Source organism: Leuciscus leuciscus, assembly GCF_965113295.1.
Source record: "Leuciscus leuciscus genome assembly, chromosome: 20".
Classification (NCBI taxonomy): Eukaryota; Metazoa; Chordata; class Actinopteri; order Cypriniformes; family Leuciscidae; genus Leuciscus; species Leuciscus leuciscus.
Genome location: NC_138744.1, coordinates 2,525,167 through 2,545,935, shown reverse-complemented (window position 1 = coordinate 2,545,935; position 20,769 = coordinate 2,525,167). Strand labels below are relative to the sequence as shown.

General features: G+C 41.3%; 3 protein-coding genes across 3 annotated transcripts in view; all 3 read left to right on the top strand.

Moving 5' to 3' along the window:
- Nucleotides 1–4,433: 4,433 nt before the first annotated feature.
- LOC309484570 (extracellular superoxide dismutase [Cu-Zn]-like) lies at nt 4,434–5,204 on the top strand (the record flags this gene model as incomplete). Its single annotated transcript, XM_082150896.1, has 1 exon — nt 4,434–5,204. The coding sequence occupies one exon, from the start codon at nt 4,434–4,436 to the stop codon at nt 5,085–5,087; it is 654 nt and encodes a 217-aa protein (XP_082007022.1). The 3' UTR covers nt 5,088–5,204.
- A 4,836-nt stretch (nt 5,205–10,040) lies between these two features.
- On the top strand, nt 10,041–10,811 carry LOC309484062 (extracellular superoxide dismutase [Cu-Zn]-like; the record flags this gene model as incomplete). The annotated part of the gene is made up of 1 exon (XM_082150208.1): nt 10,041–10,811. The coding sequence occupies one exon, from the start codon at nt 10,041–10,043 to the stop codon at nt 10,692–10,694; it is 654 nt and encodes a 217-aa protein (XP_082006334.1). The 3' UTR covers nt 10,695–10,811.
- A 7,986-nt stretch (nt 10,812–18,797) lies between these two features.
- The window catches only part of LOC309484484 (extracellular superoxide dismutase [Cu-Zn]-like), a gene marked incomplete at its 5' end in the record, with an annotated part of 76,921 nt that continues 74,949 nt past the window's right edge, over nt 18,798–20,769 (top strand). The window contains one exon of the mRNA XM_082150856.1: nt 18,798–19,475. Within this exon, the coding sequence (XP_082006982.1) occupies nt 18,798–19,451 (654 nt within the window). The 3' untranslated portion in view covers nt 19,452–19,475. The remainder of the gene's footprint in view (nt 19,476–20,769) is intronic.

Genomic DNA, 20,769 nt, shown 5'->3' with positions numbered 1-20,769 from the left:
AAGATGGAGTGTTGATGAGGAAGTGGAAACCAACTACTGCATCTGCTGATGATGAGTGGCAAATCGTCAAACAGATAATAGTTCCCTCCTCGTACCGCTCTGAAATTTTGAGTCTTGCGCATGATAGCCCGTTTGCCGGTCACTTAGGAGTAAATAAGACGTACGATCGAATACTCCGAAATTTTTTTCTGGCCTGGCCTGAAAACTGATGTAGCAAGTTATTGCAGAAGTTGTCATTTGTGCCAAATGACGGGAAAACCGAACCAGAATGTTTTACCTGCTCCGTTGCATCCTATTCCAGCTATCGGTGAACCATTTGAGCGTGTGATGATCGATTGTGTCGGTCCTTTGCCTCGCACGAAGTCAGGAAACCAATATCTGCTCACTATAATGTGCACGTCAACGCGTTTTCCAGAGGCCATTCCTTTGCGTAAAATCACTGCACCAGTGATCGTAAAATCACTTATAAAGTTCTTCTCACTGTTTGGACTTCCACGTACTATTCAGTCGGACCAAGGCACGAATTTTATGTCCCGTGTGTTCAGGCAAGCTCTAGATCAGCTGCATATCCAACATTGCACCTCAAGTTGTTATCATCCAGAAAGTCAGGGAGTACTTGAGAGGTTCCACCAGACTTTAAAATCAATGCTGCGTGCGTTTTGCCTTGAGTTTCAAAAAGATTGGGACGAAGGAGTACCTATGGTCATGTTCGCAGTGAGAGAAGTAGTGCAGGAGTCGTTAGGTTTTAGTCCGGCCGAGTTAGTGTTCGGGCATACTGTTCGTGGCCCACTGAAGCTGATTCGAGATCATTGGACTAGTGATATAACTCAAAATAACCTACTTGACTATGTCTCAGGCTTTCGTTTTAAGTTGCATCGTGCATGCGAGTTGGCCAAAGAGAATTTAGAGATTGCACAGCAACGAATGAAGAAGCGTTTTGATCGTCGTGCTAAACTTCGTAGCTTTACTCCTGGTGACAAGGTACTTGTGCTGATGCCAGTGCCTGGGTCTGCTTTGCAGGCTCGTTATTATGGTCCCTATCGGGTGAAAGAAAAGGTGAGTGAGCTTGATTATGTTATCTCGACGACAGACAGAAGAAAGAAAACTCGTCTCTGTCACATTAACATGCTCAAGCAGTACTTTGAGAGATCGCCAGATTTGTCTGGAAGAAAGTCGGCTGTGTTAATTGTCTCACCCACAGACTTTCCGGTGGCCGGAGGACAGGCGCTGTCCAGTGCTGATATACCTGACACCGAGGCGTTGTCCAGTCCTGAATCTTCGATCCACCCATCGTGTTCTGCTGTATCGGACAGCGGCGATGTTTCTTCTTTCGAGGAGGATGTAGAGTTTCCTTCTACCGAACTGGTTGCGGGAAGATTGAAAAATTCTGAGATCATTCTAACCTTAGACTCGCACCTTTCTCATTTGACCGTTGCCGAACGAGCTGATGTGACTAATATTATTCGGACGTACAGTAATTTGTTCTCTGATATTCCATCTCGTACTTCGTTAATAGAGCATGACATCGATATTGGTGACTCGTTGCCTATTAAACAACACGCATATCGGGTAAGTCCTGAAAAGAGAATTTTGTTGCAAAATGAGGTGACCTACATGCTTGAGAATGACATCGCAGAGCAAAGTTTTAGTCCTTGGAGCTCACCCTGTTTGCTCGTAAAAAAATCTGATAGTACATTTCGTTTTTGTACTGATTTTAGACGCGTTAATGCTGTGACCAAACCAGATAGTTATCCATTGCCTCGTATGGAAGATTGCGTGGATCATGTAGGAAATGCTGTGTTTGTTACGAAGATCGATCTGCTTAAAGGATACTGGCAGGTCCCGTTGTCAGATCGTGCGAAAGAAATCAGTGCGTTCGTAACACCAGATAATTTTCTCCATTATACCGTAATGGCTTTCGGTTTACGAAACGCCCCGGCAACCTTTCAGAGACTGGTCAATCGCGTCATCGAAGGCATGCATAACGTTGAAGCATATTTGGATGATTTGGTCCTTTATAGCGCGTCCTGGTCAGAACATGTGGAGCAACTCGATGCGCTTTTCAGTCGTTTGTCTCAAGCTAACCTTACGGTTAATTTAGCGAAGTGCGAATTTGGCCGGGCTACGGTCACTTATTTGGGAAAGATTGTTGGTAGCGGTCAGGTTCGACCCGTTGAGTCTAAGGTAGAGTCCATCACTCATTTTCCCGTGCCTAATACACGTCGTGAGCTTCGTCGATTTTTGGGTATGGTTGGGTACTACAGAAATTTTTGTAAGAATTTTTCTGTAGTTGCTTCGCCCTTAACCGACCTTCTTAGTCCTAAGGTTCCATTTAAATGGTCTGAGATTTGTCAATCGAGTTTCGAGAGAATTAAAGCACTTTTAGTTAATTCTCCTGTTTTGTCTGCTCCTGATTTTACAACTCCGTTTTCTCTTGCTGTTGATGCAAGTGACACCGGTGCTGGAGCTGTTTTCCTTCAATCAGATTACACTGGCGTCGAGCATCCTGTTTGCTATTTTTCACGTAAATTTAATGAACATCAACAACGTTACTCGACTATTGAGAAGGAGGCGCTCGCCCTTGTTCTTGCTATTCAACATTTTGACGTTTATGTTGGTTCTGTTTCGTACCCACTGACTGTTTACACGGATCACAATCCCTTGATTTTTATTAATCGGATGAAAAATAACAATCAACGTTTGATGCGTTGGAGTTTATTCCTACAGCCTTTTGAGCTTGACATTCGTTACATTCGGGGTAAGGATAACGTGGTTGCGGATGCTTTATCTCGCATCTAAATTAATTGCAGTCTCTGAGGTAAGATATGTATTCTTTTCACCCTACAATTAATTATTTAAGGGTGAGGGTGTTATGTGGTGGTGATTTAAATTGCTGAATGTTAATTGTTCTATCTGAGATCGCAGGTGCAGTCATGAATGACGTCATGGGAAACCCCGTATTTAAGCCGGTCCGGAATTGAGGCTGGTCTCTCTCTCGGTTCTCTCTGCTCTCTCGCGATGCTCGCTGCTCTCGTTGCCTCCACCCTTCTGATCAGTGACATCTGGGGTTACTTGCCTCATGGCGGGTAGTCTACGATCTTTGCCTCGACTGATCCAGATCACGGACTGAGTTTTTATTTGTTATTTTCAAGCCAGGTAGTGGGTATTTTCTTTTGATCACTTTTATTATTTAGTTAACACAGCGTAGGAAAGCAGTGGCCCGGAAGACTCACTCTGTTTGTTGTTTTCCTCGGGAGCAGATAAGATCTTGTCTACAGAGTTAGATAGTCAGGTTTTCTGTTTTCCTGTTGCTGCCCTACCTGTGCTATTAGTTTGATTTATTGTTTATTATTGGTGCGCTCTCTCATATGTTTTATTAAAAGAAACGATTCACACCTTGAAACTTCACCCAGTCGTCTGTGATTCTTAATATGTACGGTCCTTGTCTTACATGTGTTTTAACGAGCCAAATTAGATAAAGGGCCGGAACACGGACCTTAAAGTTAACAAAAGTAATAAAAAGAAAAAAACATCTAGGAAGAAATGGAATGTAGGAAGAAATGTAGAAATGGCTTCATGAAAAAGAAGAACTGTCAGCTATTCACTTATGTGAGATGAATATCTGCTATGAGAAGTGGTGTCAAGCATGAACGTCAAGTGGAATTGTACACTAAGAATTAATGAGTCACAAATGAGCCACCAAATGAAGTGAAGATGAATCCATAGCAGTACTTCTTTTAATAAACACAAAACAATGGAGATAATCTACAATGGAGAACACATTGTGCAATGCAAGACAAAGAACTGAACAAACTGAGTGCTATATATAAACAGGCAAACAAAGGGAGCTAAATGAAACACAGGTGAACTTAATTAGTGACTAACAGACTATCATGGTTAACTTGTAGCTCAACATGACTTCCTAAAAGAGCAGCCAAAAGTGTGATTCTCTCAACCCCAGGTCAGGACTGCACACGGATTAAGCGTTGTAGTGTTTTTGTGACTGCACTATTCAGGCTCCACACGGATTGAGGACAACTTTTCAGCTATACGGTAATGCACCTTTGCTGTTTTAGGCTTGTGTTTTGTTTTTTTCTCCATTCCATTTTCTCCATCAACTGACTTGATTTAGTACAACTAAAAAAAAGTTAGTTTAAGCAAAAGTATAGATCTTGTCTTTTATTTGACCTGTCCTTGTGAAAAAAGTACACTTTAGCATGCTTTAAAAAGAAGTACATATTATTGAAAATAAAGCTATAAAAATATACTTAAGTGCAAGAATGTAATGTTTTCAAACTAATCTGGTTGTGCTATTTTACCTAATGCAACTTCCATTCTCAAAGCTTTGACCTTTTATCAAAAATATTACATCCTTAAACCAAACGGCATGATTTGACTGAATCCACTCTTCATTGTAGGCTTTAAAGATCAACATGGAGAAAATCATCCTAATATTCCCTCTGATATTGCTGGCGCTGCATATACAAGGAGGAGAGTTCTCCAAATATCCAGCTTGTTTGCCTGAAGCTCCACAGCCGGAAGTCGTGGAGTTCGACAACTTAATCTATGCCACTTGTGAAGTAACTCCCAGCCCCAATTTGCCACGTAACCAGCCAAAGATCTTTGGGCAAATCCTCTTCAAGCAGCTCTTCCCCAATGGAGATTTAGAAGTGAAAATCAACCTCCGTGGTTTGCCTGCCACCGATCGTCAAGAGCGTGCCATGCACATCCATCAGTATGGAGACCTCAGTCAAGGCTGCATCACTGTTGGTCCTCATTATAATCCAAACGGCGTTGACCACCCTCATCATCCTGGAGACCTGGGCAACTTTGCTTCCGAGCGAGGAGTTATAAGGCAGTTCCTGACGCTTCCAGACGCCAAGCTCTTTGGGCCTTATTCCATTCTGGGACGTGCGGTGGTGGTTCATGAGAAGGAGGATGATCTGGGAATGGGTTCAGATGAGGAGAGTAAACTCAGTGGGAATGCTGGAGAGATAATTGCTCTCGGTGTGATTGGTATTACTACTCCAAGTCTGTGGGAGAAGACCGGACCGTTCCCCAAGAAACCATGTGGAGGAAGGCACTGAGAGTCAAAGATGAGGGAGTCGGATATGGTGGGAGGGCAGACTCAAATAGGATAATCATGATTTTCCTTGTGTATTCTTTGTATGTGTCCTACATTAAAGTATATTTCATAACCTGAACATTCCCATGTTTTTTTTTCTTGCTCTTTTCAGAGGCTTTTTGGCCATAGCTTCCAATAGTAAATGCACTCTTAAAAATAAATGTAGGGTGAATGCAGGCGAAGTGGGCCGTTTAGTTTGATTTACTGTGCTCAATGGGTTAACCCTTTAAGAGCATGACAATGGCCTTTAATTAAAGATACACTATTTCTTTAAATGATAAAATGGTTTTGGTTGATGCAATATGACACTGGAGGGTGTGGCTACATCTCAAGGGAGGACACCCTTATTGTTGAAGGTAGACATAAGATTTTATTTTCTAAATTATAAGGTTTCTCGCTAAATGTCAACAAATGGGTATATTATTCTGACAGTTTGTTGCTACAGTTAACACGGAATCAAAATGCAAAAAAAAAAGATTTAAAAACGTGTTGGTTTTCTTGTAAGGTGTTTAAAGCTACAATATGTACGATTTTTGTAATAAAATAACCAAAAATCACTTGCAAAGTGTGATATATATATATTTCCTGTAGTTGTGTACTTTCAGTATCCCAAAAGTTCCCAAAGATTTTTAATTTCAGAGAAATTCCAATTTTAAATAATGACGTAATATCCGCGTTATCACTGGTTTCCGCTCGTACTGCCATAGTAACCATGGCGACAACTGCGTTACGTCTAGCGGCACGCTCATGGAGTTGTTTCGTTCAAACATTATGGACCATGGCAAGTAGACTTTGGGACAAAAGGAGAACTAAAACGAGGATCAATATCGGTGTGGTGTTTTGGAGATGCCGAGAGCTCCACGTCCGTGACAAACTTCGACTCGACCGAGACGTCTTGCATGTACTTTATTAGACAGGTGAGCAAATGTACATAAAACTAATCAATGTTATATAGCTCAACATGATGAAATGTTAGAATATGATCAGTATGTTATTCTAATGTTCATCTAGCTTACTGCTAGTCTCATACAGACAAACAAACACATAGAATAACATTATAACTTTCAACACACTCAAATGCAGTTTAGTGTGATAGACCAAGTGAAACAGTGCTGCGTTACCTCACAAGTTTAATTCGCCAAATAAACTGACTTGTTAACCCTTTCCCACCAAGGCAGTGCTGGTGCTGGTTCGGAGCTAGAGCCTAGTTTCAAATCGGTTCTTTGTTTTTCGACACCCAAAGCACCAGCTCTGAACCAGGAAAAGTGGTTCTTAAGTAGCACCAAAAAACATTGCTGGTCTAGAAGTAAGAACCGCTTGCGTCAGGGGCTGGGGGCGGGGTTACCGTGACCAACAAGACGAACAGAAACTTGTGACCGCCATTTTTCAAATAGCAGCTAATCGAGCTAATAGCAGCTTGATTGTAATCTCCGTCTATGCAAGTTACGGCGAGCTGCACGAACACGTTGGATTCGCCGTGTTTGGATGCCGATGTAGGTTCGCAAAGCCATGAGCATCAATAGTAACGCAACGACCTCCATTGTTGATGGAAGGCTCGTTCGAGATGCATCGGAGCGGCACGGACCGACCGGAGCTGCGGGAGTGTTTGGAGAGCATACGACTCCTTGTGCTTTTGGATCGCTTTCGCAGTGCTTTGATGTCATGAGCCGATCGGTCTGCGAGAAGCCGAACCATCTCGAACAAGCCTGGCGTGTTTGTGTTTGGCGCTGCCACGCTAGCGTTGCTGGGCAACATGAGATGTATACAGTGACGTAAGATCTGGCTCTGTGGTGGCTCTCTGGTACCTTGGTAATCCAGAATTCTTGCGAGAGCACAAGTTGAATTTGCTCAGCGAGTTACTCTGGTGTTGAGTAATGATGCTCATTAAATATGCCCCTCGATCTGAGCTGCACCAGTCACATGGGGTTATCTGATATAGGCGGGCCAGAGGCGAGCTAAACAGAAGACGACAGCACTGTGACGTCGAAGTCATTAGTAAACATTGCAAGATGGCTATGGATGAACAGCAGTTGTTTGAAACGGCTTTGGCCGCTACAATGAACGAGTTAGACTTGGCTTTTTATCTAAAACAGGAACAGAAGACGCCGCTCGAGTCGTTCCTTTGCAAGAAGGACGTTTTTGCTGTTTTGCCGACCGGATACGGTAAGAGTCTAATCTACCAGTTAGCTCCGCTGGTAGCTAAGCGTATGGGGTTTATTGTTGTGATTGGTCGTAGTGTTATCCAATTGCGTGCAGTGAGATCTTCAAATGCATGCTTGGTGCCACCCCTCGAGCTGGCCGAGTTTCATTAGTCGACGCCAGACCATTAATCTTTTATATTTAGGTCTGGATTTCCAGGCTACCTCTCTGGCCTTGTGGAAAGGCAAACCGGATCTTAGAGAGCTCGTCAGTCGAACCAACTCCGGACTGGCAATAGCTCTGGCTCTGAACTGGCACCCGGTTCATGCTGGTGGAAAAGGGGTATGTGTGAGTATTAATTCAGCACTTGCGGGTAGATCGGTAGATTGAAATGTCCTTAATCCTTCATGTCCGCGGGACTCGCATGTGGCGCTGATATCTGTCTCTCATTAGCAATCGCGACCTGCTTCATACCACAGTCATGTTAAAAACATCAATGTATTCACTCATCCATAAACATTATTAGATCCTTCGGCATGACGACAAGTTCCATAATTCCGCTTATGTGTCATCAACCTACACCTTTGTCATTGTAAGAGGTTAGCAAGCCTGGTCAGCACCTGGATGGGAGACGACCTGAGAAAACCACGTTGCTGCTGGAAGAGGTGTTAGTGAGGCCAGCAGGGGGTGCTCACCCTTGGTCTATGTGGGACCTAACGCCCCAGTGTAGTGATCGGGACACTATACTGTCAAAGAGCACCATCCTTCCAATGAGACGTTAAACCGAGGTCCTGACTCTCTGTGGTCATTAAAAATCCCAGGATGTCCTTTGAAAAAGAGTAGGGGTGTAACCCCGGCATCCTGGACAAATTTGCCCCTTGGCCTCTGTCCATCATGGCCTCCTAATCATCCCCATGTACTGATTGGCTTCATCACTGTCTTCTGTCCACCATTAAGCTGGTGTGTGTGGTGGGCGTTCTGGCCCAATATGGCTGCCGTCGCATCATCCAGGTGGATGCTGCACATTGGTGGTGGTTGAGGATATTCCCCCTTCCTTGTAAAGCGCTTTGAGGACCCAGAAAAGCACTATATAAATGTAACAAATTATTATTATTATTATTAAAATGTAGATGCCGCTATATAATTCTTTAAAATATGGACACAATTTAAGTTGATTTACAGTGTTTAGAGAAAACAGACAGAAAAAAAGTTTTACAATAAGGTTACCATTTTAAATGTTCCTCTTATTGAATTTTTGTTAGCCTATTTGTTGTTGCATGTGTTGTAGTTCCATTTGTAATATGTTGTAGAGTTCATTAAGATATCTGATATTCAAATTTCATCCAATTTCATGTCAACATGAGATATGTTCTAGTTGTTTTGAACTTTACACATGCATTGAGTGAACTGATGAGTATTACTCATCATAGCCTATCTATGTGCTTTTGGGTCTGTTAAATATGCTGTGGAATATGTTTGTGTGATGAGTTAATAAATCATGTGTTTTTAAGATCCAGGATCATTTTTTGATAAATTAGGGATGGGTCACATTACCTGAAAAGAAATTTGTCTGGAGTGCATGGTCTCAAAATGTTTATTGGTATATACCTTGCAAATAACACATATCAACTGTATTCAAAATGAAATATTAAAGTCGGACCTTAAAGTTAACAAAAGTAATAAAAAGAAAAAAACATCTAGGTACTGTATATCTAAATGACACGCTTAACAAAAAGCGTCCCACCTTACCTGCATGCATTCAATCTACTAAAAGGGGATTTTAACATCGATGCCATAGAAGAATCATTCCCTCAGAAATGTTTACTTCTGCCTTCAAAGACAATTAAATAGCAGTCCAATTGCATGTGTAATATAGGCTTGTCAGGCTTGGTACATCAGAGTCTGTAGAAATGGCTTCATGAAAAAGAAGAACTGTCAGCTATTCACTTATGTGAGATGAATATCTGCTATGAGAAGTGGTGTCAAGCATGAACGTCAAGTGGAATTGTACACTAAGAATTAATGAGTCACAAATTAGCCACCAAATGAAGTGAAGATGAATCCATAGCAGTACTTCTTTTAATAAACACAAAACAATGGAGATAATCTACAATGGAGAACACATTGTGCAATGCAAGACAAAGAACTGAACAAACTGAGTGCTATATATAAACAGGCAAACGAAGGGAGCTAAATGAAACACAGGTGAACTTAATTAGTGACTAACAGACTATCATGGTTAACTTGTAGCTCAACATGAGTTCCTAAAAGAGCAGCCAAAAGTGTGATTCTCTCAACCCCAGGTCAGGACTGCACACGGATTAAGCGTTGTAGTGTTTTTGTGACTGCACTATTCAGGCTCCACACGGATTGAGGACAACTTTTCAGCTATACGGTAATGCACCTTTGCTGTTTTAGGCTTGTGTTTTGTTTTTTTCTCCATTCCATTTTCTCCATCATCTGACTTGATTTAGTACAACAAAAAAAAAGTTAGTTTAAGCAAAAGTATAGATCTTGTCTTTTATTTGACCTGTCCTTGTGAAAAAAGTACACTTTAGCATGCTTTAAAAAGAAGTACATATTATTGAAAATAAAGCTATAAAAAATATACTTAAGTGCAAGAATGTAATGTTTTCAAACTAATCTGGTTGTGCTATTTTACCTAATGCAACTTCCATTCTCAAAGCTTTGACCTTTTATCAAAAATATTACATCCTTAAACCAAACGGCATGATTTGACTGAATCCACTCTTCATTGTAGGCTTTAAAGATCAACATGGAGAAAATCATCCTAATATTCCCTCTGATATTGCTGGCGCTGCATATACAAGGAGGAGAGTTCTCCAAATATCCAGCTTGTTTGCCTGAAGCTCCACAGCCGGAAGTCGTGGAGTTCGACAACACAATCTATGCCACTTGTGAAGTAACTCCCAGCCCCAATTTGCCACGTAACCAGCCAAAGATCTTTGGGCAAATCCTCTTCAAGCAGCTCTTCCCCAATGGAGATTTAGAAGTGAAAATCAACCTCCGTGGTTTGCCTGCCACCGATCGTCAAGAGCGTGCCATGCACATCCATCAGTATGGAGACCTCAGTCAAGGCTGCATCACTGTTGGTCCTCATTATAATCCAAACGGCGTTGACCACCCTCATCATCCTGGAGACCTGGGCAACTTTGCTTCCGAGCGAGGAGTTATAAGGCAGTTCCTGACGCTTCCAGACGCCAAGCTCTTTGGGCCTTATTCCATTCTGGGACGTGCGGTGGTGGTTCATGAGAAGGAGGATGATCTGGGAATGGGTTCAGATGAGGAGAGTAAACTCAGTGGGAATGCTGGAGAGATAATTGCTCTCGGTGTGATTGGTATTACTACTCCAAGTCTGTGGGAGAAGACCGGACCGTTCCCCAAGAAACCATGTGGAGGAAGGCACTGAGAGTCAAAGATGAGGGAGTCGGATATGGTGGGAGGGCAGACTCAAATAGGATAATCATGATTTTCCTTGTGTATTCTTTGTATGTGTCCTACATTAAAGTATATTTCATAACCTGAACATTCCCATGTTTTTTTTTTCTTGCTCTTTTCAGAGGCTTTTTGGCCATAGCTTCCAATAGTAAATGCACTCTTAAAAATAAATGTAGGGTGAATGCAGGCGAAGTGGGCCGTTTAGTTTGATTTACTGTGCTCAATGGGTTAACCCTTTAAGAGCATGACAATGGCCTTTAATTAAAGATACACTATTTCTTTAAATGATAAAATGGTTTTGGTTGATGCAATATGACACTGGAGGGTGTGGCTACATCTCAAGGGAGGACACCCTTATTGTTGAAGGTAGACATAAGATTTTATTTTCTAAATTATAAGGTTTCTCGCTAAATGTCAACAAATGGGTATATTATTCTGACAGTTTGTTGCTACAGTTAACACGGAATCAAAATGCAAAAAAAAAGATTTAAAAACGTGTTGGTTTTCTTGTAAGGTGTTTAAAGCTACAATATGTATGATTTTTGTAATAAAATAACCAAAAATCACTTGCAAAGTGTGATATATATATATTTCCTGTAGTTGTGTACTTTCAGTATCCCAAAAGTTCCCAAAGATTTTTAATTTTAGAGAAATTCCAATTTTAAATAATGACGTAATATCCGCGTTATTACTGGTTTCCGCTCGTACTGCCATAGTAACCATGGCAACAGCTGCGTTACGTCTAGCGGTACGCTCATGGAGTTGTTTCGTTCAAACATTATGGACCATGGCAAGCAGACTTTGGGACAAAAGGAGAACTAAAACGAGGATCAATATCGGCGTGGTGTTTTGGAGATGCCGAGAGCTCCACGTCCGTGACAAACTTCGACTCGACCGAGACGTCTTGCATGTACTTTATGTAACGACTATGACATGCGGTCACATGCTGTTCAAATTAGTAAATCCTGATCTCCAAACAGACAACGACTTGTTCATGGCGTCTCCAAGTCTGCTTGAACGGTCAAAATTGCATCTTTGTGGCTCCCCCGAGGGACATTTGAGTCACATAAGGAAACCCTGTTTTGTTAGAATCCCCTCTAAAACCCCCATTTCAGCATGGACTCCCTGTGACTTTTCACAGACTCGTGACATTCCACACACACATACACACACACACACACACACACACACACACACACCAACATCCTTTAATGTATGTAACTCAGACATGTATCTGAACTTCCTGTATGTATGTGTGATTAATGTTGTTTTGATCATATAGTTATGATCTTCGAATGTTTGGATCTGAAATGTATTTTTGAAGAATGTTCTCCCAGTAGAATCGCATCCCGTAACCCGAGCTCATTGGCAGGTCATAAAATTTGACCACAGAGCTATCCAGCCCTATGCATGAGATAACAGGGTCGCAACATTCCAACACACACACATACAAACACACTCTGGACTGTGAAACAGAAACCCCCTACAGAAAAGGACTTTTACCCATAAAGTCACTCTTAAATGTACTAAATATATATATTTGTGTGTTAAGAGGTGTGTGTAAACCATAGGAAAGCATATGTCCTATTTGTAACATTAATAGGACTGCTATTGCCTATACAAATGCATAATAATGTATCTTTGCATGGCTACAAAGCCTATATTCTATTTTTGATATCTCTGTAATCCTCTCCAGCTGGCGGAGTTGAATTCCGATAGCAGAATTCAGTGATGCGCATTGTTTTATAAGTTCATATGTCTGGAGAAAATCCTCTCAAGTTAAAGTCAATCATGACTCATTCGAGTGGGCGTGTCTAACCGGACAAAGGAATCTTCCCGCTCGAAAAATCTCGACAGCTGATTCGTCCTACACGAAGGAGGGGACGGCACATTAGACACTGATAAAAGTCCAAAACCTTCTCTCTTCGCTCTCTCATCCCACTCTCAACTCATCCAACTTCTCTGGACCCTCTTCCTCGGCGCAGCGCTTCTCCAAAGGAACATCTGGAGGAGGCCCTGGCCTTCTCCATCGAGCGAGCACATGTTCGAGTCGTAGCTGCGTCCTTTGCAACAAAGACTGTAAACCTCTCCCATCCCGGGAGATGAACCTTATTTTCCGGTAACATTAAATTCAAGTGAGCCTTTACATCGTCTTGCGAAACGACCCAGAAGACGAAGCTAGACGCAAACCAGCCGGACACGCGCACGCGCGCCCCCTCTTCAGCACCACACTGAAAGAACACAGAATCTTGCAAGTAACGTAACGCTCTCTAAACGCTGATTTCAGGTGTCCAGGTCTTAGGTCTGTGATTTAAGTTACCCTCTATCTTCCCTCTATATCTTTCTTTCTTTCATTTCATTTTCATTCTGATCACGCTATGTTTATGTTTTTGTTCGGTTAAATGTTTATTTGTTTGTTTGCATTTTTACGTACGTTTATGTTTGTAGTTTATATAATCTCTAGTGTGTGCCATTTTATTAATAAATCCATTTATACTTTTAATTGTCTCTGTGTTTGAAAACCCACCTTATAAAGTCAATGAAATTGTAAAAGATCTAAGCTACAAGCTCGATATTGACTACCTTGAGTAGTTTTAATTCATAAACTCAGAAAGTTTGATATTCGCGGCCAGAAGATAAAACTTTCTTGGAGTTTGAAAAGAGATACCCCCTTCTTAACTGTAATGATCAGACAGTACAGAACAAGGTAATCTCGATAATTGATAAAATAAATGTACATGCGACTTATGAATTATGACCATGAGTCATAAATATTAATATTGCCAAAATTCCCTATATTCTTGAGCTAATTCACATTTACCCCGAGTCGTTATTGTTACATTTATTAGACAGGTGAGCAAATGTACATAAAACTAATCAATGTTATATAGCTCAACATGATGAAATGTTAGAATATGATCAGTATGTTATTCTAATGTTCATCTAGCTTACTGCTAGTCTCATACAGAAAAACAAACACATAGAATAACATTATAACTTTCAACACACTCAAATGCAGTTTAGTGTGATAGACCAAGTGAAACAGTGCTGCGTTACCTCACAAGTTTAATTCGCCAAATAAACTGACTTGTTAACCCTTTCCCACCAAGGCAGTGCTGGTGCTGGTTCGATGCTAGAGCCTAGTTTCAAATCGGTTCTTTGTTTTTCGACACCCAAAGCACCAGCTCTGAACCAGGAAAAGTGGTTCTTAAGTAGCACCAAAAAACATTGCTGGTCTAGAAGTAAGAACCGCTTGCGTCAGGGGCTGGGGGCGGGGTTACCGTGACCAACAAGACGAACAGAAACTTGTGACCGCCATTTTTCAAATAGCAGCTAATCGAGCTAATAGCAGCTTGATTGTAATCTCCGTCTATGCAAGTTACGGCGAGCTGCACGGACACGTTGGATTCGCCGTGTTTGGATGCCGATGTAGGTTCGCAAAGCCATGAGCATCAATAGTAACGCAACAACCTCCATTGTTGATGGAAGGCTCGTTCGAGATGCATCGGAGCGGCACGGACCGACCGGAGCTGCGGGAGTGTTTGGAGAGCATACGACTCCTTGTGCTTTTGGATCGCTTTCGCAGTGCTTTGATGTCATGAGCCGATCGGTCTGCGAGAAGCCGAACCATCTCGAACAAGCCTGGCGTGTTTGTGTTTGGCGCTGCCACGCTAGCGTTGCTGGGCAACATGAGATGTATACAGTGACGTAAGATCTGGCTCTGTGGTGGCTCTCTGGTACCTTGGTAATCCAGAATTCTCGCGAGAGCACAAGTTGAATTTGCTCAGCGAGTTACTCTGGTGTTGAGTAATGATGCTCATTAAATATGCCCCTCGATCTGAGCTGCACCAGTCACATGGGGTTATCTGATATAGGCGGGCCAGAGGCGAGCTAAACAGAAGACGACAGCACTGTGACGTCGAAGTCATTAGTAAACATTGCAAGATGGCTATGGATGAACAGCAGTTGTTTGAAACGGCTTTGGCCGCTACAATGAACGAGTTAGACTTGGCTTTTTATCTAAAACAGGAACAGAAGACGCCGCTCGAGTCGTTCCTTTGCAAGAAGGACGTTTTTGCTGTTTTGCCGACCGGATACGGTAAGAGTCTAATCTACCAGTTAGCTCCGCTGGTAGCTAAGCGTATGGGGTTTATTGTTGTGATTGGTCGTAGTGTTATCCAATTGCGTGCAGTGAGATCTTCAAATGCATGCTTGGTGCCACCCCTCGAGCTGGCCGAGTTTCATTAGTCGACGCCAGACCATTAATCTTTTATATTTAGGTCTGGATTTCCAGGCTACCTCTCTGGCCTTGTGGAAAGGCAAACCGGATCTTAGAGAGCTCGTCAGTCGAACCAACTCCGGACTGGCAATAGCTCTGGCTCTGAACTGGCACCCGGTTCATGCTGGTGGAAAAGGGGTATGTGTGAGTATTAATTCAGCACTTGCGGGTAGATCGGTAGATTGAAATGTCCTTAATCCTTCATGTCCGCGGGACTCGCATGTGGCGCTGATATCTGTCTCTCATTAGCAATCGCGACCTGCTTCATACCACAGTCATGTTAAAAACATCAATGTATTCACTCATCCATAAACATTATTAGATCCTTCGGCATGACGACAAGTTCCATAATTCCGCTTATGTGTCATCAACCTACACCTTTGTCATTGTAAGAGGTTAGCAAGCCTGGTCAGCACCTGGATGGGAGACGACCTGAGAAAACCACGTTGCTGCTGGAAGAGGTGTTAGTGAGGCCAGCAGGGGGTGCTCACCCTTGGTCTATGTGGGACCTAACGCCCCAGTGTAGTGATCGGGACACTATACTGTCAAAGAGCACCATCCTTCCAATGAGACGTTAAACCGAGGTCCTGACTCTCTGTGGTCATTAAAAATCCCAGGATGTCCTTTGAAAAAGAGTAGGGGTGTAACCCCGGCATCCTGGACAAATTTGCCCCTTGGCCTCTGTCCATCATGGCCTCCTAATCATCCCCATGTACTGATTGGCTTCATCACTGTCTTCTGTCCACCATTAAGCTGGTGTGTGTGGTGGGCGTTCTGGCCCAATATGGCTGCCGTCGCATCATCCAGGTGGATGCTGCACATTGGTGGTGGTTGAGGATATTCCCCCTTCCTTGTAAAGCGCTTTGAGGACCCAGAAAAGCACTATATAAATGTAACAAATTATTATTATTATTATTAAAATGTAGATGCCGCTATATAACGCTTTAAAATATGGACACAATTTAAGTTGATTTACAGTGTTTAGAGAAAACAGACAGAAAAAAAGTTTTACAATATGGTTACCATTTTAAATGTTCCTCTTATTGAATTTTTGTTAGCCTATTTGTTGTTGCATGTGTTGTAGTTCCATTTGTAATATGTTGTAGAGTTCATTAAGATATCTGATATTCAAATTTCATCCAATTTCATGTCAACATGAGATATGTTCTAGTTGTTTTGAACTTTACACATGCATTGAGTGAACTGATGAGTATTACTCATCATAGCCTATCTATGTGCTTTTTGGTCTGTTAAATATGCTGTGGAATATGTTTGTGTGATGAGTTAATAAATCATGTGTTTTTAAGATCCAGGATCATTTTTTGATAAATTAGGGATGGGTCACATTACCTGAAAAGAAATTTGTCTGGAGTGCATGGTCTCAAAATGTTTATTGGTATATACCTTGCAAATAACACATATCAACTGTATTCAAAATGAAATATTAAAGTCGGACCTTAAAGTTAACAAAAGTAATAAAAATAAAAAAACATCTAGGTACTGTATATCTAAATGACACGTTTAACAAAAAGTGTCCCACCTTACCTGCATGCATTCAATCTACTAAAAGGGGATTTTAACATCGATGCCATAGAAGAATCATTCCCTCAGAAATGTTTACTTCTGCCTTCAAAGACAATTAAATAGCAGTCCAATTGCATGTGTAATATAGGCTTGTCAGGCTTGGTACATCAGAGTCTGTAGAAATGGCTTCATGAAAAAGAAGAACTGTCAGCTATTCACTTATGTGAGATGAATATCTGCTATGAGAAGTGGTGTCAAGCATGAACGTCAAGTGGAATTGTACACTAAGAATTAATGAGTCACAAATGAGCCACCAAATGAAGTGAAGATGAATCCATAGCAGTACTTCTTTTAATAAACACAAAACAATGGAGATAATCTACAATGGAGAACACATTGTGCAATGCAAGACAAAGAACTGAACAAACTGAGTGCTATATATAAACAGGCAAACAAAGGGAGCTAAATGAAACACAGGTGAACTTAATTAGTGACTAACAGACTATCATGGTTAACTTGTAGCTCAACATGAGTTCCTAAAAGAGCAGCCAAAAGTGTGATTCTCTCAACCCCAGGTCAGGACTGCACACGGATTAAGCGTTGTAGTGTTTTTGTGACTGCACTATTCAGGCTCCACACGGATTGAGGACAACTTTTCAGCTATACGGTAATGCACCTTTGCTGTTTTAGGCTTGTGTTTTGTTTTTTTCTCCATTCCATTTTCTCCATCAACTGACTTGATTTAGTACAACTAAAAAAAAGTTAGTTTAAGCAAAAGTATAGATCTTGTCTTTTATTTGACCTGTCCTTGTGAAAAAAGTACACTTTAGCATGCTTTAAAAAGAAGTACATATTATTGAAAATAAAGCTATAAAAAATATACTTAAGTGCAAGAATGTAATGTTTTCAAACTAATCTGGTTGTGCTATTTAGGCGTAATTCTATGGGGGGACAGGGGGACACGTCCCCCCCAATATTCAAAGAAGGACAATTTGTCCCCCCCAATATTTGATCATACTGTATGATTATGCGGGCAATATCGATGTGATTGCAAATATGTCTTTCTTTCCAGCTCCGAAAATATAAAATCCCGGCCGGTCCATTTCCCAAATCCATTCGACTGGCCTTACACTATACAATAACAAAACCTATTTCTCCTGAAATCCATGTCATGTTTTCCCTATACCTTTAGTAGCTCGTGCACCGTCAGTGAGTTAGGAAAAACCAAACAGAAGAAGAGTTAGGAGCGCGAAATCTGACAGAGCAGGTGACGGCGGTGTCGTCTCACATGGTGAAATTTCATATGGCAGGTGACGGCGGTGTCCTCGCAGAGAAACCGAAGTACAGTTGTAAATTTATGTTTCCATTTATGGGTATTGCCAGAGTTTTTCCTGCATAAAGAATTATAAGGCGGCTGCCTCCGTCAAATTTCGTGCCGCCTCCGGCTCTCGACAAAACTCGGACAGACAGTCACATGGTCAGATACACTTTCCCCACCGTGATGGTTCTGTTGCGGTTATAAAAATATTTAAAATAATCTAATTTAATACAGTTATAATTTTTCAATGTAAATTATTTAATTTGATTGGTAACAGCCTAGTGTCTTATTATTTTAATTGGATATATTTATCAAATTTAAGAATTTGAAATGAAAGATGGAGCATACAGTTAATAAAATTAGGGGGGAAAATGCCCTTTATAAAGGTACAAAAAACTATTCTGAGTGTTTTCAAACAGTAATGTAATGAAAAATTGACCGTTTGAAGGGAGTAAAGCCTCTGTTTAGGCTATTAAGGAAATATAATTTTGCCAAAAGAAGAACTTTTATTTTAAATAAATGTTCATTTTAAATCAGCATGTCAGTGTGATATGTTACCATATTATCATGCTTAACACTAAGAATTTGAATAATTGTAATGTGATGATCAGATGCAGATATCTAAATCAGAGAATATCATAGGTTCGGGCGGTTTGCGGGTGGATTATTTATTTTTAACAGTGGATTCGGGTGACTCAAAGTGCACCAGATTAATGAATTTACCTTTAAAATGTAAAAAAAATTCTTCCGGGGGAGCATGCCCCCGGACCCCCCTAGAGGTACCAAGTACACAGCTGTCCCCCCCAATGTGTGATTGACAATTTCGCCCTTGATTTTACCTAATGCAACTTCCATTCTCAAAGCTTTGACCTTTTATCAAAAATATTGCATCCTTAAACCAAACGGCATGATTTGACTGAATCCACTCTTCATTGTAGGCTTTAAAGATCAACATGGAGAAAATCATCCTAATATTCCCTCTGATATTGCTGGCGCTGCATATACAAGGAGGAGAGTTCTCCAAATATCCAGCTTGTTTGCCTGAAGCTCCACAGCCGGAAGTCGTGGAGTTCGACAACACAATCTATGCCACTTGTGAAGTAACTCCCAGCCCCAATTTGCCACGTAACCAGCCAAAGATCTTTGGGCAAATCCTCTTCAAGCAGCTCTTCCCCAATGGAGATTTAGAAGTGAAAATCAACCTCCGTGGTTTGCCTGCCACCGATCGTCAAGAGCGTGCCATGCACATCCATCAGTATGGAGACCTCAGTCAAGGCTGCATCACTGTTGGTCCTCATTATAATCCAAACGGCGTTGACCACCCTCCTCATCCTGGAGACCTGGGCAACTTTGCTTCCGAGCGAGGAGTTATAAGGCAGTTCCTGACGCTTCCAGACGCCAAGCTCTTTGGGCCTTATTCCATTCTGGGACGTGCGGTGGTGGTTCATGAGAAGGAGGATGATCTGGGAATGGGTTCAGATGAGGAGAGTAAACTCAGTGGGAATGCTGGAGAGATAATTGCTCTCGGTGTGATTGGTATTACTACTCCAAGTCTGTGGGAGAAGACCGGACCGTTCCCCAAGAAACCATGTGGAGGAAGGCACTGAGAGTCAAAGATGGAGTCGGATATGGTGGGAGGGCAGACTCAAATAGGATAATCATGATTTTCCTTGTGTATTCTTTGTATGTGTCCTACATTAAAGTATATTTCATAACCTGAACATTCCCATGTTTTTTTTTTCTTGCTCTTTTCAGAGGCTTTTTGGCCATAGCTTCCAATAGTAAATGCACTCTTAAAAATAAATGTAGGGTGAATGCAGGCGAAGTGGGCCGTTTAGTTTGATTTACTGTGCTCAATGGGTTAACCCTTTAAGAGCATGACAATGGCCTTTAATTAAAGATACACTATTTCTTTAAATGATAAAATGGTTTTGGTTGATGCAATATGACACTGGAGGGTGTGGCTACATCTCAAGGGAGGACACCCTTATTGTTGAAGGTAGACATAAGATTTTATTTTCTAAATTATAAGGTTTCTCGCTAAATGTCAACAAATGGGTATATTATTCTGACAGTTTGTTGCTACAGTTAAAACGGAATCAAAATGCAAAAAAAAAAGATTTAAAAACGTGTTGGTTTTCTTGTAAGGTGTTTAAAGCTACAATATGTACGATTTTTGTAATAAAATAACCAAAAATCACTTGCAAAGTGTGATATATATTTCCTGTAGTTGTGTACTTTCAGTATCCCAAAAGTTCCCAAAGATTTTTAATTTCAGAGAATTTCCAATTTTAAATAATGACGTAATATCCGCGTTATCACTGGTTTCCGCTCGTACTGCCATAGTAACCATGGCGACAACTGCGTTACGTCTAGCGGCACGCTCATCGAGTTGTTTCGTTCAAACATTATGGACCATGGCAAGCAGACTTTGGGACAAAAGGAGAACTAAAACGAGGATCAATATCGGCGTGGTGTTTTGGAGATGCCGAGAGCTCCACGTCCGTGACGAACTTCGATTTGACCGAGACGTCTTGCATGTACTTTATTAGACAGGTGAGCAAATGTACATAAAAGGTGGCGCTGAAATCTGTCTCTCATTAGCAATCGCGACCTGCTTCATACCACAGTCATGTTAAGTTGAATTACTGAAATGAACTTTTGCACAATATTCTAATTTTTCAAGTTTCACCTATATGTTAGTTGTGGAAGAAATTGTATCTCTAAGATGTGTGTGGCCATTATATGACAGTAAAAGAGCAAACACAAACAAACCTTATTCTAATATGGGGTTGTATTGGATTGGTAAAGAGTGTTGGTACGTAACACTCAAGGGTAAAATATGATGAACAAGTCTAAGAATGTTCCACATATTGTTGAAAATACCATCAATTTGGCCTACAAAGATAACATTCTGGGAGTCAA